Source organism: Malus domestica, chromosome 12 (assembly GCF_042453785.1).
Source record: "Malus domestica chromosome 12, GDT2T_hap1".
NCBI classification, from domain to species: Eukaryota; Viridiplantae; Streptophyta; class Magnoliopsida; order Rosales; family Rosaceae; genus Malus; species Malus domestica.
In genome coordinates this window covers 21612832-21630637 of record NC_091672.1, presented here as the reverse complement: position 1 = coordinate 21630637, position 17806 = coordinate 21612832, and the positions used below count along the sequence as shown (strand labels likewise).

Genomic DNA, 17806 nt, shown 5'->3' with positions numbered 1-17806 from the left:
CTGATGCATTTGATATCGGTTATGGAGGTATCCTCAAGTAGCAAACTTCTTCTGGATCTCCTGAACAAATTGTTCGTTTCCATTTAGGAGTATGGAATCCAGCATAGAGTAATTATAGTACTATTAAGAAAGAGATATTATCTATTGTATTATGCATTAGCAAATTTCAAGATGATTTATTAAATCAAAATTTTTTAGTCCGGGTCGATTGCAAATCTGCAAAACATGTTTTACAAAAAGATGTTTAAAACATTGCATCAAAACAGATTTTTGCACGATGGCAAGCCATATTAAGCATTTTTTATTTTGATATTGAATACATTAAAGGTAGCCAAAACAGCATCCCTGATTTCCTAACAAGAGAATTTTTGCAGGAGAAGAATGACAGACAAGAGCAATAGCCAGATGAGGCTTCCAGCCACTCTACCACCACCACCAGTAAAACAGGAATCTATTCCCGATTCCTTATCGGCCTTAGTCATTACCAACCGTTTTACCCCCTTAGGTTCCACGGTAGGTAACTTCAAGCCAAACTATCATCAACCACGACCAAACTACCAAACGGCATTAGTCAGCTCTTATGATCCATATTCATCCCAATCAGCCAGCTATGCTAAAACATCCCCTTATGTCTTGAAAAACCCAAAGGAATACCTTTTCAGCATCCCTTTTAATATCAACCAAGAACAAGCACCAGAAAAAATTGCCAAAACTGTGTTTCCACCCAATCTCCATTATCAACCCATAGAGTCATACAAAACTTTCAAATTCTACCAAGCCATTCTAATGGAAACATAATCCATCGCCATAAAACCAATTTTCAGTAGAACCCATGAAAACAAAATTCTTTATCATTCCTTCCATATAGGAAAATTCCTTACCGAAACAGAATGGGGAATCCCCCTGTACCACACTAAATCTCTTCATACTCAACATGTTCTCATTCCCAACAACAAATATAATTATTCTGATTACATCCAAGCTTGGACAAACATTTTCCTTCATCAAATAGACTACTTTAGTCACTCATGGTTTATTACTTTTGATAGAAATTTCAGATTGAATTTCCCAGCATGGTTTCTAAAATTGTGGTCTACTCATGGTCTAACAGCCAGTTTACTTCCAGAAGAATTAATGCAAGTCCTTTTAGCTGATTTCCAGAAAAAATTCGACCGTAGCCGATTCAATTATAGGATTACACTTCTGCCATTGTTCATGGCCAAATATAAAGTCACGTGGATAATGAAGTGGAATTATGAAGTTGAAACAGGAGCAGTCTATCGACAACGAGCAGTCAAGTGGTGGGATAAGTTCAACCATCAGAAGATCATTGATTTGGTCGTCTTGAAATTTCCTATCAATCCAGTTCCAACCCCTACAGCAATTCAAACTACACCAACAAAGGTGTTGCCATAAATCCCAGAACAATCCCTATTAGACATTAGTCCTTCATCCTCCCTCAAAGGAGAAATCCTCGCAACTTAAAGATTTAGCCCAACAACTTATGGTAGAAGCAGCTTTGCTGCATGAAGAAGAACTAGAAGCCGACTCCGACTCATCAAACACCTCGTCACAACCTCCGGCCATTTTAGCAAGATAGAAAAAGTGGGTCGATTACCAGGATTCCCAGGACCCATTCAAATTTTAAAATTCAAATGTGCAATAATTTGTAATCATTTCAAGCATTTTTCCATGTGATCCTTTCACAAAAGACGACATCTGCAGTAGCAGCGATCATTCAGACAAGTTACTATTCATGAATAGTAAAACCACTTTTACTATTCGTCCATCATTTCAGTTGCAGCCGCGTGATTCCACAATAAAAAGAAAATCATTCCTCCAACTTTTACAGCTCACAACACATGCAAATCGAGATTTCCGCTTCAGCTTCAATCATTCCCATCCATCTCCAGCCTATATCAATGAAATTTAGAATTCATTTGAGGTAGGTTGAAACTTCTGCATATTCTCATACAACAGAACAGAAGACAATATTCAACTCACATTATTTCAGCTCAAATTTGTAAACACTTAAACACTTTTAATTATCATGTCAAGGATGCCTACGAGCTTCATCCTCATTTTCATCAACTGTAATTGCCAGTAGGCAAATTGTGAGCCTTCATTTCAAAGTTTAATAAACTTATTTTCAAAACATATCTGCATCATTAATTTTAATTCACTATTTTCATTATGAAGAATATTTTCATAACCACTGATTTTGAATGGCATAAAATTCTTACTCACAGTCAATTCATTGAGTATCTCAAATTCAAGGTAAATACTGATCGATCATTCATCATCTTCTTATTTGTTTATAACATTTGGTATGATATTTTCACTCCCAACAACCATAATGACTGTAGTCTTGATTGTTGTCCTTATAATTTCTACCATCATCAGTAGATAGTCGCTTTGCACCCATTTATATATATATATATATATATATATTCATCACCAAAATACTAAGGGGGAAGTCTATAGTCACTATATATTGCCACAACACCTCAACTGAATTATAGAAGTCTTTAGGAAGTTTTTCAAGGGATTTAATATATAAACTGTTACACTATATTTGGATGAGGGAAATAAACTTGGAATTTAGATAAAAGTTAAAATTTGTAAATTGATATGCACCAATTCTCTTGTTTAGATTCATAAACATAGAAATTTAGAATTTTCATGTGGAAAAAAACTTGGAATTTGGGACCTCCAATTCCCAAGTTTAAATTTCATGTAAATAGGTGTCATTTCCCAATTTCTATGATTGAAAACTTAAAAATAACAAATTCCGTTTTCAATTCCATTGTTCTTTTAGGCTAACCAAACAAAAAAATTCACAAATTCTAAAAAATAAAATTCTGTCATTTTAAAATTCCTTAATAATTTTAAATTTCTTCGTCAAAACATACTGTAATGTAAATAGATATGTTGAGTTAAACTAAGGTACTAATAACTATAAGGTTGTTTCGATGCCACGTCGTCTTTTTCAATAAGATCCTATTAACTCAAAAACACATACAAATATGTAAAATTAAACTCTTTTTAAATAATAATAATAATAATAATAATAATAATAATAATAATAATAATATAGGATCAATGCAGCTTTGCATAAATATTTATCTACCGAATTTGAAATGAAGAATCTTGGGTTTCTCAAAATATTTTCTCGGAATTGAGGTGTCAAGGTGTAAGTCAGGAATCTTTTTATCACAAAGAAAAAGTATATTATTGACCTATTGAAAGAAACCAGTGTGTCTGCATATAAAGTCGATGAAGTTGTTTTGTGACAATAAGGATGCTCATGATATTGCTCACAATCCGGTACAACATGATAAGACCAAGCATGTAGAGGTTGACATGTTCTTTATTAAAGAAAAAATAGAAGGAAAAATAATTGAAGTTCGTCCGATCAGAACAGAAGATCAAGTAGCTGACATTCTCACCAAAGTAGTTTCAAGTGAAAAGCTCTCTAAGTTTGTAGGCAAGTTGGGCACATGTAATTTATATGCACAAACTTGAGGGGGAGTGTTGACTCATGTATAGTTTCCTACAATTTAGGATTCCCTAGTTACGGTTAATCCCTTGTAATGGAATTGTAATTATTGTAATTGTCCTTTCCTTATAATGGCAGCTCTAGGATTGTATATTATACCTCAAATTGAGAAGAATAATATAACAATTCAAAGCATTCTCTTCTCTTGACCCTCCTTAGCGGTCAACCAATGCAAGTTTGGGTGGAATATGATGGCGCCAAGAAGAAAATCGATGTCACTTTCGCTCCAATCGTTGTTGATAAACCCCACATTCCACTCTTGCCTTTGAAGCGCGACCTTTCCATGGTCTTTAACAAGATTATGTATGTTGGCATATCCTCATCCACTGGCTCACTCCTCACTTCTCATTATGTTCTAGGATGGAGCTTTGCAATGAATGGTCAGACTGTATGTTGGCATCTCCTCATCCACAGGCTCAAGAAATTGTTCTCACACAACTTCCTAAGCTGCCCCAGACTGGAGGTAAAAAAAGATCTAATCTTGTGGCCATTGGCGTGCCTGTGATGTTAGGGTAGCATTTCGTACACAGACGGGATGAGACAAGACAGGACCGGATGCGACGGGACAGGATGGGACACGACGGGACAAAGGTTCTGTGCCATGTTTGGTACGTGCAGGACGGAACGGAACGGTTGTTCCGTTCTGTGTTTGGTATGCGAAGGACGAAACGGAACGGAACCTAAAGATTAAAAGACTAACTTACCCATGCATCATATGCCTTACAATAAGCACAAAAAAACCCCAATTAATTAAAAACCAGAAAACTTTCAACAAGCTATCAATCCCAGTGAGTTTAGTGTTGCTAGCGATTTCAGGTCTAATTTATGGCATAAGACGGAGGAAGAAGTTTGCAGAGCTTCTTGAAGATAGGGAGCTGCAATATGGTCCTCAAAAGTGTAAATACAAAGAGTTATATATAGCCACTAAAGGGTTTAAGGAAACAGAGCTTATGGTCTATGTTTGTATGCATGTTTACGGCCTGGTATTAACCTTGGCCTGACACCTCATAGTTGTTACTTCGGGATCAAAGGAACCACAGTTGCCACAGGTCAATTTGGACTGGATTTGGAATCTATTTGTATGTGAAGTGTACGGAGTAGCAATCTAAACTCATTTGGTATGTTTCATATGGCATTTGCAAAGTGACTAGATTTCTTTCCCTTAAATTAGTTGGAATAAAATGCCAAAGCAATAGGATTATTATGTTTGATTAAACTTTGAATGTAGTCTTGGAATCCGTGAGGAATTACATATATTTGTCACTTTAAATTAGTTAAACTCGAGAAGGTATTGAATGTTGTCTTTAATCCAAATGTTACCTTTGAATGTCATTGTAGGTTTCAATGGGGACAGTGCAATTTTGTCTTGGCCTTTTTATTATGTATTCCAAGATTTGTGAATCTTACTTCTCTTTATCTTATTCTGAAGTACTTTACTTGACCATAGAACGTCCAGAATTTTAATGTACGGTGATGTCGGTATGGTGGAAAAACTTTCATTTCAATTGCATACTGTTGGAGGTGTCTATTCTTATGTATTAAGATTATCTTGTTTTACATTACTCTCATCATCAAATTATTGACTGTTACTAATGTTGTTGTGTAGGAGGATGGGGAAAAACTATTTGAAGGCAAACTTCAATAGAATTGGAAGATCATTTTGACAATTGGCCGAAAATCTCCTGATGAAGATTTATTGTGAGGAATTAGAAATTTTATTGTCAGTATTGGTTGTTTAATCCACCAAATAGCCATATTGCATTTGTCATTTCGATTTTATGAAAATTTTGGATTTTTCTTATTCCAAATTTTTACTTTTTTATTTTTTATGTAGGACCTATTGCACAATTTCAAAATTGTGCTGATTGTCAGTGACCAAAGAGCACACCCATAGAGGGCACATATAATAATTTAGTCACTATACCGTTGCTATTGTTATATGACACATATATTGGTGTCCTTAAACCTCTTAGGGCACATTTAATTTTTTGTGCGCAATTTTCTTGTAGTGAAAGGATTTGAACTCGAGGACGAGTTCTTTCTGAGAAGAGGATTATGATGTATCCCGTAATAATTAGTATGGTGTATGTATTAAACATGTTGTTGGTGGCCTTTCATCTTTCAAAGCCATGTTTTAATTAAATGTCTAGAAACTATAATCTTTAGTATTAATATTGATCCTATCAATTATTGCACTCTCTATTTAAAGGGTTCCTTATGTGTACTAAAAAAGAAATCAATTTAGTGAATTATAATCTATCTAAGAAGAAAGTGAGTTTTTCCTCTTAAATCAAGTGTTAGACTTAGTTGTGTTGAGTGAATTCACGATTAGCGACATCGAGCGAATTTGTGGCCCCTGATTGAGTGATTCTAAGGCAACTATCTCCATCCTTCTTCCCTAGATCCATTGGCTCTTCCTGCGTCATTTCCCTTTCTTTTTATGATGAATGGAGTCTTGTTCCTACGTTGTATGGTGAAGAACTAACTTTCTCATAGCTGGAGGTTGCACCATCACAATCACATATAAAGCCTGAAATTAATTTGAGCTGAGAAGTTGCGTAAGGTGGCAGGCACTGAACAGCCTGAAGTTAATTTAATAGAAAACTTCATTTTAATCCCTAAAAAAGATGAGTTTTAGATTATAACCATATGTAAGATTAAAATTCAATTTTAGTCCCTAGCACATTTAATTATATCATTTATTAGTTGTATGTTGATGTTTTATTTTATCTTTTTATTTTTATTTTAATGCATTAATTACATTAAAATTTAATTTTTATTTCATTCATCATAATATATTTTAATGTCTACATTTAGGCGACTAAATTTTTTATAATATATATTCCGATAACAATTTTGTATGTTCTTCATTTAGGTACATTAATACATTTGAATATTTTGGTATATCTATCGGTACAAACATGTAGTTACATTGATTCAATATAATGCATTTTGATCAATATAATGCATTTCGTTACGTACACTTTGATACACACATTTGAGTATTGACTTTTAGGTACATTAATTCAATTATTATTTCGGTAAATACATTTAGGTACATACATTTTGGTATTGATATTTAGGTACATACATTTTCGGTATTGACATTTAGGTTCCTACATTTTGGTATATACATTTCGGTATTGACATTTAGGTACATTAATTCAATATAATACATTTCAGTACATACATTTAGGTTCATTATAATATATTTCAGTACAATCATGTAGGTACAAATATTTTGGTACAAAAAAGTCAATTATATATATTTTGGCACAATCAATTCTGTACACTTATGTATCTATATATTTTTGTATCACAAATTTTTTTAATATTTTCTCATTTACGTTCATTTCTAATTAAAAAAATTAAATATGTGCATATTAATAAAATTAAAATTTAATATGGAGAGATTAAATAAAAATACACATTAAATAAGAAAAATTGAATGTAAATTTTGATAAAAGTACACTCATGGGATTAAATTGAATATTTAATCTAGCATCAGGTTTTTTTTAAATTTTAATCTTTTGCAAGGACTAATGTTCAAAAACCCCTTAATTTAATTAATGAGACAATTAAGAGACAGCTCAGCTAAGTTGCATTGCTTATAAGAAAGTTCGCAGAGATTTTGGAGAGAACTAAGAATGGCAGACAAGTTTTTCAAGCTTGTAATACTCATACAAGCAACCCTAGCAGCAGCTCAAAATGTTACCTTCATCTACAATGGTTTCCGGTCAGAAAATCTTAGCTTAGACGGTGTAGCCCAGTTCACACCCAACGGTCTTCTAATGCTTACAAATGACTCTCAAGACAATAGCCATGCCTTCTACCCTAACCCAGTCACCTTCAAGAACTCATACTCTGATACCAATGCTTTCTCATTTTCTACGACATTTGTGTTCGCTATCAGATCGGTGTATGCAAATCTGAGCGGTCATGGAATGGCCTTCGTCATTTCTCCAACAAGGAGGATTCCTCGAGCTTTTCAGCCCCAGTACCTGGGCATTTGCAATAACACCAACAACAGCAATGAAACCAATTGTGTTTTTGCTGTAGAGCTTGATACCATACAGAATAACGAATTAGGTGACATCAACAACAACCATGTTGGGATTGATATTAATGGTTTGCGCTCACAGAAATCAGCTCCGGCAGGATATTATGCTCAGAACAATGTGGGGTTCCGGAACTTGACCCTCAGTAGCGGTCAACCAATGCAAGTTTGGGTGGAATATGATGGCGCCAAGAAGAAAATCGATGTCACTTTGGCTCCAATCGTTGTTGATAAACCCCAAATTCCACTATTGTCTTTGAAGCGCGACCTTTCTATGGTCCTTAACAAGACTATGTATGTTGGCTTCTCCGCATCCACTGGCTCGTTCCTCAGTTCTCATTATGTTCTAGGATGGAGCTTTGCAACGAATGCCCAGGCTCGTGAAATTGTTCTCTCACAACTTCCTAAGCTGCCCCGGATAGGAGGTAAAAAAAGATCTAATCTTGTGGCCATTGGCGTGCCTGTGATGTCTGTGAGTTTACTGTTTCTAGCGATTTCAGGTCTAATTTATGGCATAAGACGGAGGAAGAAGTTTGCAGAGATTCTTGAAGATTGGGAGCTGGAATATGGTCCTCAAAGGTTTAAATACAAAGAGTTATATATAGCCACAAAAGGGTTCAAGGAAAAAGAGCTTTTGGGAACTGGGGGATTTGGTAAGGTCTATAGAGGCATATTACCTTCCTCTAAAACTGAGATTGCTGTAAAGAGGGTCTCACATGATTCAAGACAGGGGATGAAGGAGTTTGTTGCAGAAATTGCTAGCATCGGCAGGCTTCGCCATCGGAATTTAGTACCACTCTTGGGGTATTGCAGAAGAAAAGGGGAGCTGCTTTTGGTCTATGATTACATGCCTAACGGGAGCCTGGACAAATACCTCTTTGACCAACCAGTGGTCACTCTCAATTGGAGGCAGAGGTTTAGAGTCATCAGAGGCGTCGCTTTGGGGTTGTTTTATCTTCACGAAGGATGGGAACAAGTTGTGGTTCACAGAGACGTGAAGGCCAGTAATGTTTTACTTGATGAGGAATTGAATGGTAGATTAGGAGATTTTGGGCTTGCAAGATTATATGACCATGGAAAGGACCCTCAGACTACTCGTGTAGTTGGAACACTCGGGTATCTAGCTCCAGAGCATACAAGGTCAGGCAAGGCTACAACACAAGCTGATGTGTTTTCTTTCGGTGCATTTTTGCTTGAAGTTGCCTGTGGAAGAAGGCCAATAGGGACACAAGGTCAAGATGGAGAGATAATTCTGGTTGATTGGGTGTTTTCTTGTTGGAAGAGAGGTAATATACTTGAGGCAAGAGATCCAAACTTGGGTACAGAATTTATAGTTGAGGAAGTGGAATTGGTATTCAAGCTCGGGCTTTTATGCTCTCATTCGGTTCCTTCAGCCAGGCCAAGCATGCGCCAAGTTGTGCAGTATTTGGAGGGTGACATTCCTTTGCCGGAGTTGTCACTGTTGGATTATGTGGCCAAGTGGCCATATACTTTAGATTAAACAAACCAAAGGTGGACAACACCTTTCCTTGTTTTGGGGAGGAAAATAGGGAAAAGGTTTTTTGTCTTGGTCCATGGGAAGTCACGGTTGAGGTTTTGAATAATAAGTTTTGGTTGTAATGAGAAGTAAGAGTGGGATAGAAGAGAAGAAAATAGAGTGCAGAAAATTGAGAGAGCCGAAGAGAAGAGAGGGAGAGAAAGAAGGTACTGCTACAGTACCATTTTCAGAGAAGGGGTTGTTGTTCCTTTCATTGGATAATTCTCACTCCATCAAAGTGTTATTGTTGTAATAGCTTTGAGCTTTGTATAGAGAAGAAATTAATCACTATATTTCTTTCTCTATTTGTTTCTTTGGAGTGTGAGTTATTGGGTTATTTGGGTTGTGAGATTGCCAACACTTTGTAAACTCCCATTTGGTTGATAGTGGATTCTTGGGTGAGCTCCTACTGCTCCGAGGACGTACTCCAGTTACACTGACTGTTGAGGAACCTCGTTAAAATCTTGGTGTCTTTAATATTTTGTTCTTGCATTTTATTTGATATATTTCCTGTGGGTTAGCTTGAGTTGGTTCCACAAGGGTTTGGTGCTATCCTAGCACAACAATTGGTATCAGAGCACTGGTTGCTCTTGGGTACTGTCTAGTTGCCAAAGATGTCAGACGGGCAAGATGAGAATCCTTTTGGAAGCACCTCCGGGTTTGCAAGAACTACGGTGCAAAATGCAAAGTTCGAAGTGGAAAAGTTTGATGGCACAAACAACTTCGGGATGTGGCAATGTGAGGTCAAAGATGTGTTGGCTCAACAAGATCTACTTGCCGCTTTGGGAGAGAAGCCGGAAGCTATGTCGAAGCCGGAATGGGAGAAATTAAATTTGTGGGCTTGCTCTTCAATTCGGTTGTGCCTTGCAAAAACTCAGAAGTATTTTGTGATGCGGGAGACGGTAGCAAGTGTGTTGTGGCAAAAATTGGAAGACAAGTATATGACGAAGAGTGCAGAGAACCGGCTACACTTGAAGAAAAAACTCTACCGCTTCCAATACAAAGAAGGTACAAAAATGATTAGACACCTTGATGCTTTTAATAAGTTGATTGCCGACTTGTTAAATTTAGATGAGGATATTAAGGATGAAGATAAGGCCTTAATATTGTTGAATTCCTTGCCGGACTCTTACGAGCATTTTGTTACCACTATTATGCATGGTAAAGAAACTGTGAAATTTGAAGATGTGTCAAATGCCTTGATGAATTATGAAATGAGGCATAGAGATAAAAATCATGATAGTACATCTGAAGCTTTATTTGTTAGAGGTAGATCATCGGAGAGGAGGTCATCTTCTAGCAGAAAAAAATCACAGTCTCGACCTAGAGGAAACTCTAAAGGTAGAAAACCTTTGGAAAGGGATGAATGTGCATTTTGTCGTAATAAGGGCCATTGGAAGAAAGATTGTCCTAAATTGAAGACCAAAGGCAAAGAAAGTTCTGAAGCTAATGTTGCTGAGGTTGAAACAGATTTTTCTGATTTTGCTTTAACCACTTCTTCATCATTTGATTGTGCTACTAAGTGGGTGTTGGATACGGGTTGTACTCATCATATGACTCCTCACAAGGATTGGTTTTCAAGCTTGAAAGAGTTTGATGGTGGCGTTGTGTTCATGGGAGATGACAATCCTTGCACAACAAAAGGGATTGGTACAGTTCGTTTGAAGTTGCATGATGGCATGGTTAAAGAGTTGACAGGTGTTCGGTATGTACCGAATTTGAAGAAAAATCTTATTTCTTTGGGTACTTTGGAATCCAAGGGTTTCAGGTTTCATTCAGATGGACAGACATTGAAAGTTACTTATGGTGCACTTGTTGTGATGAAAGCTCCTAGATGTGGCCATTTGTATTTATTGCAGGGAAGCACTGTGACAGGTGAAGCATCTGTAGTCTCTGAAAATATGGGCACATCTGATTCAGATACTACTAGATTGTGGCATGTGAGATTAGGCCATGCCGGTGAGAAAGCTCTACAAGGGCTTGTGAAAAAAGGTCTTCTAAAAGGTGCCACGACTTGTAAGCTTGATTTCTGCGAGCATTGTGTCTTGGGGAAGCAAACTAGAGTGAAGTTTGGTACTGCTGTACATCAGACGAAGGGCATTCTTGATTATGTGCATTCAGATGTTTGGGGTCCTACAAAGACTCCCTCTTTGAGTGGTAGACATTGGTTCGTGACCTTTGTTGATGATTATTCAAGAAGGTCTTGGGTCTACACTATGAAGCACAAGAGTGAGGTGTTAAACATTTTCTTGGGTTGGAAGAAAATGGTTGAGAACCAGACTGGGAGAAAGATTAAGATTTTGAGATCGGATAATGGTGGTGAATACACATCCGATCCTTTCTTTAAAGTTTGCAAAGAGGAAGGAATTGTGAGACATTTCAGTATTCGGGGAACTCCACAACAAAATGGAGTTGCAGAAAGATTGAATCGAACCTTGCTTGAGAAGGTTAGATGTATGTTGTCTCAGTCGGGTTTGAGCAAGTCATTTTGGGCAGAAGCAGTTAATTATGCATGTCACATCATCAACCGGTTACCCTCAGCTGCTATTCAGGGTAAGACACCAATGGAGGTATGGACTGGAAAATCTTCTTCTGATTATGACTATATCCGTATTTTTGGTTCACCTGCTTATTTTCATGTGACTGAAAATAAACTTGATCCTAGAGCCAAAAAGGCTATCTTTCTTGGTTTTAGTAGTGGTGTCAAAGGTTACAGGTTGTGGTGCCCAGAGATGAAAAAACTTGTAATCAGCAGAGATGTGACATTTGATGAAGAAAGTATGTTCAAAGACTCTGAGAAAATTGTGAAAGATGTCCAACAGGTGGAGCTTGAGAAAGTTGCCTCTGGTACTTCAAATCCTATTTCCGCTGATGTCGAAGCCACTACAAGTGAAGAAGTTGGAGACCATGAGGATGTTGAAGAAGTTGAACTTGAAGATTCTATTCAAGTTGAAGAGCAAGTTTCACCTCAAGAGTCTATTGCCAAGAACAGAGGAAAGAGACAAATTACTAAGCCAGCTCGGTATAGTGATTATGTTGCTTTTGCTCTTCCTATTATCACTGAAGAGATTCCATCCAATTTTGAGGAAGCTATTGAGAGTGAGGAGAAGAATAGGTGGTGCAATGCCATGGGTGATGAGATGAATTCTCTCTTGAAGAACAAGACTTGGGAGTTAGCTAAATTGCCTAAGGGCAAGAAAGCTATTGGTTGCAAATGGGTGTATGCCAAGAAGGAAGATGCTGATGAGAAAAGCAATGTGAGATTTAAAGCAAGATTAGTTGCTAAAGGGTATGCACAAAAGGAGGGCATTGACTACAATGAAATCTTTTCTCCGGTTGTGAAGCACTCCTCAATTCGCATTATGTTAGCTCTTGTTGCACAGTATGATCTTGAGCTTGTGCAACTTGATGTAAAAACGGCTTTCCTACATGGTGATTTGAATGAAGAGATTTATATGTGTCAACCAGATGGGTATATAGTGAAAGGGAAGGAGAATTTGTTTTGCAAATTGAAGAAATCACTTTATGGTTTGAAGCAATCTCCAAGGCAATGGTATTTGAGGTTTGATAAATTTATGAGAGGCCAAAATTATTCTAGAAGTCAATATGATCATTGTGTGTACTTCAAGAAGTTGCAAGATGGGTCTTTCATTTATTTATTGATATATGTTGATGATATGTTGATTGCCTCAAAGAATGTCGAAGAGATTGAGAAATTGAAGAAGCAAATGAAGAATGAGTTTGAGATGAAGGATCTTGGTGAAGCGAAGAAGATCCTTGGCATGGAGATCACTAGAGATAGAGCAAAGGGTTTCGTCAGTTTGAATCAAAAACAATACCTTGAGAAGTTGATTCGGAAGTTTGGAGTTCATGATTCAACCAAACCGGTTAGTACCCCTTTGGCTCCTCATTTTAAATTGAGTTCTCTACAATGTCCTAAAACCGATAAAGAGAAACTGCAAATGAAAAATATACCATATGCAAATTTGGTTGGTAGTTTGATGTATGCAATGGTATGCTCTAGACCGGATATTGCTCATGCAGTTGGCATGGTGAGTCGATATATGCATAATCCAGGTAAAGAGCATTGGCAAGCAGCTAAGTGGATATTGAGGTATCTCCATGGTACTCGAGATGTTGGTTTATGCTTTGAGAGGGATGACTCTGGTATTGGTCATTTTGCAGTTGGTTATGTTGATTCAGATTATGCAGGTGATCTGGATGGAAGGAAGTCTACTACAGGCTATGTGTTTACTATGGCTAAAGGGCCAGTTTGTTGGAGGTCCATTTTGCAGTCGTCTGTTGCCTTGTCTACTACAGAGGCTGAATATATGGCAGTTGCTGAAGCTATAAAGGAGGCCATTTGGATACATGGGCTTATTAGAGATTTGGGGGTTGATCAGAAGCAGGTGGAGGTACATTGTGATAGTCAGAGTGCCATTTATTTGGCTAAGTATCAGGTTCATCATGCGAGGACCAAGCACATAGATGTGCGTTATCACTTTGTTCGTGAAATTGTTGGTGAAGGGGAAATCATTCTCCAGAAGATTCCAACTAAAGACAACCCCGCTGATATGTTGACTAAGGTTGTTGGTGTAGCCAAGTTTGTTCACTGTTTGAACTTGGCTCACATTTTGCCTATATAAAGAAGGCGTTGAGTAGTAGGAGTTTTGGAGCATTTGGCTCAGCATGAGTTGTTCTCTTGCTAGTGTTTGGGAGTGATGTTGTGTGCTAATTGTGTTGGTTGGCTTATCATGGCGTTTTCGGAACTTGGCCAAGGTGGAGATTGTTGGATTATGTGGCCAAGTGGCCATATACTTTAGATTAAACAAACCAAAGGTGGACAACACCTTTCCTTGTTTTGGGGAGGAAAATAGGGAAAAGGTTTTTTGTCTTGGTCCATGGGAAGTCACGGTTGAGGTTTTGAATAATAAGTTTTGGTTGTAATGAGAAGTAAGAGTGGGATAGAAGAGAAGAAAATAGAGTGCAGAAAATTGAGAGAGCCGAAGAGAAGAGAGGGAGAGAAAGAAGGTACTGCTACAGTACCATTTTCAGAGAAGGGGTTGTTGTTCCTTTCATTGGATAATTCTCACTCCATCAAAGTGTTATTGTTGTAATAGCTTTGAGCTTTGTATAGAGAAGAAATTAATCACTATATTTCTTTCTCTATTTGTTTCTTTGGAGTGTGAGTTATTGGGTTATTTGGGTTGTGAGATTGCCAACACTTTGTAAACTCCCATTTGGTTGATAGTGGATTCTTGGGTGAGCTCCTACTGCTCCGAGGACGTACTCCAGTTACACTGACTGTTGAGGAACCTCGTTAAAATCTTGGTGTCTTTAATATTTTGTTCTTGCATTTTATTTGATATATTTCCTGTGGGTTAGCTTGAGTTGGTTCCACAAGGGTTTGGTGCTATCCTAGCACAACAGTCACTTGATGGTCTTTCTACCAGAGACTTAACATTTGCGCACCATGAAGGTTTCGATGATTTTGTAAAGTCATATCCGTCGTCAACGAGTAAGGCAACTTCATATGTTCCAGAGCCGACGTTACTCTCAGGTGGACGCTGAATCCGAGCAATAATGGTTTCGTTTTCTCTCTTGAACTGGAATTCATAGCGAATAATTTGCGGCCCTTAATGTTACATGTAACCTATTAGTCTTGTATCTTGTTAGTTATATAAAAGTAATGCAGGAACAATCTGTATGTTGGTTGGGTAAAAGTAAGTTACGGAAAATTATAAGTACCATGATATTCTTTTAGGGATATAATCTACTGCACTTAACTTGCATTGCAAGGAGAGAAACAAATTCAAAGATTTGTATATGATAAAAGGACTAAAATCAACGTTCCATTTTTTCACTAAGATAACAAATTACATTACAAATATTCAAACAATACAACTCAGACACCAAACACAAAGCTAATAAAAGGTAACGAAACTAATGTACTCAAAGGGGCCAAAACAAAACCCGAAAAAAAAAAGGTGCGCAAACAATTACAAGCTAGTTTGGGACTACTTTTGTAAGAAGTACTTCTACTCATAGGTCTTTTTTTTTTTTTTAAAGTCTAAGTACTTCTTGAAAAAGCATGTGACATGTATTTCTCCATGAAGCACATTTACATCGCAGAAGTTAGGCTGTTGATCTCACACCCCAAAAATGTCAAAAAAGAACTTCGAATATGATATCTAAAAGTGGGTAAATCTTACTCTTTTTTTTTTTTTTTTTTTTCAAGCATAGGCTAAATATGACTCATGGTAGTACTCTATTTTGTGTATATATGTATGCTTTTACTTCGATTTTAATCACTTTGTTTCAATGACAGCTCTTAAATCTTTCAACACTATTTGAACTTTTTTTTTGGGACTAATTGGATAAAATTGATATTTTTATCATCCAAAGAACTTTTTAATGTGACTGTAACACCCACTTTCGCAATGTGGTGTGGCATAAACAACCAACAGCCTCTGCTACCTTCCTAATTAACTATCTGCTACTGCTTCTATTGTTTTTATTTGCTTAAAATCATACATTGCTTTGAGTTTTGGAGGCAAGGATGACTCTCTCTACTGAGCAGCCTGAGCTTGTGTCACAAGTGGAGAACCATAAGCTTTCTTCTGGGACCAATGAAGAAACTGCCGCATCAAGCGATGCATTCGTTGCCCCTGAAATTAATTCGTTTGGCCGGTCATTTAGAGATTACAATGCAGAAAGCGAAAGGCAGAAAAACATGAAGGAATTCTGCAGGTGTAACCGTTAATCAAATGTACAATTTCGTGAAGAGGATGAGGGAGAAGTACAAAAAGTTGAATAGATTCAAAATGAGCGTATGGAAATGTTGTGAGCTTCTGAACGAGGTTGTGGATGACAGTGACCCTGACTTGGATGAAACCCAAATTGAGCACTTGTTGCAAACTGCTGAATCAATTCGGAAAGACTACCCTAGTGAAGATTGGTTACACTTGACTGCTCAAATTCATGACCTTGGAAAAGTGCTTCTTCTTCCACAATCCGGAGGACTTCCCCAATGGGTTGTTGTTGGAGACACATCCTTTAGGATGTGCTTTTGATGATTCCATTGTTCACCGCAAGTATTTCAAGGACAAACTCGACTACAACAATCCTTCCTACAACACCAAATGTGGAATCTACTCACAAGGGTGTGGACTCGAAACTGTGACCATGTCATGGCGGCACGAGGACTATATGTACTTGGTCGCCAAGGAGAATGGAGCAACACTGCCTCAGGCTGGTTCGTTCATCATCCGGTATCACTCGTTTTATCCTTTGCATAAGGCAGGGACATATAAACACCTGATGAACAAGGAGGATGAAGACAATTTCATGTGGCTTCAAAATATTCAATCAATATGACCTATGCACCAAGAGCAAAGATCGAATTGATGTCAAAAAGTTAAGCCATATTACTTATCTCTTATTGACAAGTATTTCCCGGCGAAGCTTAGATGGTGATCGTCTACATATATGCGGAGTTCTACCCTCTTTTAGCAATGTACATTTATGATCGATTGTATCGACTTTGAGGAGTTGTATTCCATGCTAGGTGGACTCATGTCATGTACACAAATAAATAAACAAGGATTGAACTCTTCAATCTTCAACACGCCAGCTTTTCTGTGTGTTTCGTAATTCGCCTCCAACTACTTCCGCTAGATCACCTTATAATTCCTCTGAAAATATTGTTCTACATGCAGGCTCCTCTCTGTCCTTGTAGTTTTTATGAACTCTTAATTTCTTTGTGAGATCTGAATCTAGATGATAATGTAACATTACTTGACGATTTTTTCAATTTACATGGAAATTTCCAACTTTTTGTGGGAGGATACGAGAATTCTACGTCGGAAAATTGTCAAAAATAAGTGTGACTTGAGTGGTTCAATTTCAAATTACATTTTGATTTTTTTGAGATAACCTGCAAGCTGGGAGACAATATCTATGTAGTTAGTAGTGAGTTGCTCACATGTCTCTCCAAAATCTAGGCACTTCGTTTGTTTATGTTTTGATAGATAATCATTTAAACAAATGAATATTAAAGTAAGAAAAATTGAGAGAATGGTTTTTCTTTTTTGCTTGCGTTAACACAAGTAAAGGAATTGTACTGCCATGGTAACTGGCTTGGAATTGATCATCATGGAGACAGTAATTCAAAAATGTTACTTTTATTTAGCGATTAAGAAATGCATCATCAGTTATATTTTGATCTGATATCAAGAGTGTAGAATAAGTAATTGTGTTTTCAATCATTAATATCAAATATAAGGATAAGTGACTATAAATCCTTAGTCACTTAGTGATCAAGAGAACGACTTTCAATAGTAACTATATAAGATGAGTATGGAGTCTTGTTCCTTTCTTTTTTATGGTCAATAGAGTCTTGTTCCTTTCTTTTTGGAGTCTTGTTCCTGTCTAGGGTCGTATCTTGGTCCTACATTGTATGGTGAAGAATTACCTTCTCATGGCTGGTGGTTGCACCTACACAATCACATATAAAGTCTGAATTAATTTGCGCTGAGAAGTTGCATACGGTGGTAGGCACTGGACAGTTTGGGATATGTTTTATTCTGCTACACAAAGACATCACATTTAATTGGTGAGACAATGAAGGGACAGCTCAGCTAAGCTGCATTGC

General features: G+C 37.2%; 1 protein-coding gene and 1 pseudogene across 1 annotated transcript; both read left to right on the top strand.

Moving 5' to 3' along the window:
* The first annotated feature begins 7108 nt into the window (after positions 1 to 7108).
* LOC103437092 (L-type lectin-domain containing receptor kinase IV.1-like) lies at positions 7109 to 9458 on the top strand. Its single transcript, XM_029089600.2, has 2 exons — positions 7109 to 8041; positions 8117 to 9458. Exons 1-2 carry the CDS (start codon positions 7207 to 7209, stop codon positions 9115 to 9117), a joined length of 1836 nt encoding a protein of 611 aa, XP_028945433.2. The 5' UTR covers positions 7109 to 7206; the 3' UTR covers positions 9118 to 9458.
* A 6254-nt stretch (positions 9459 to 15712) lies between these two features.
* Positions 15713 to 16629, top strand: LOC103450295 (inositol oxygenase 4-like; annotated as a pseudogene).
* The last annotated feature ends 1177 nt before the right edge of the window (positions 16630 to 17806 follow it).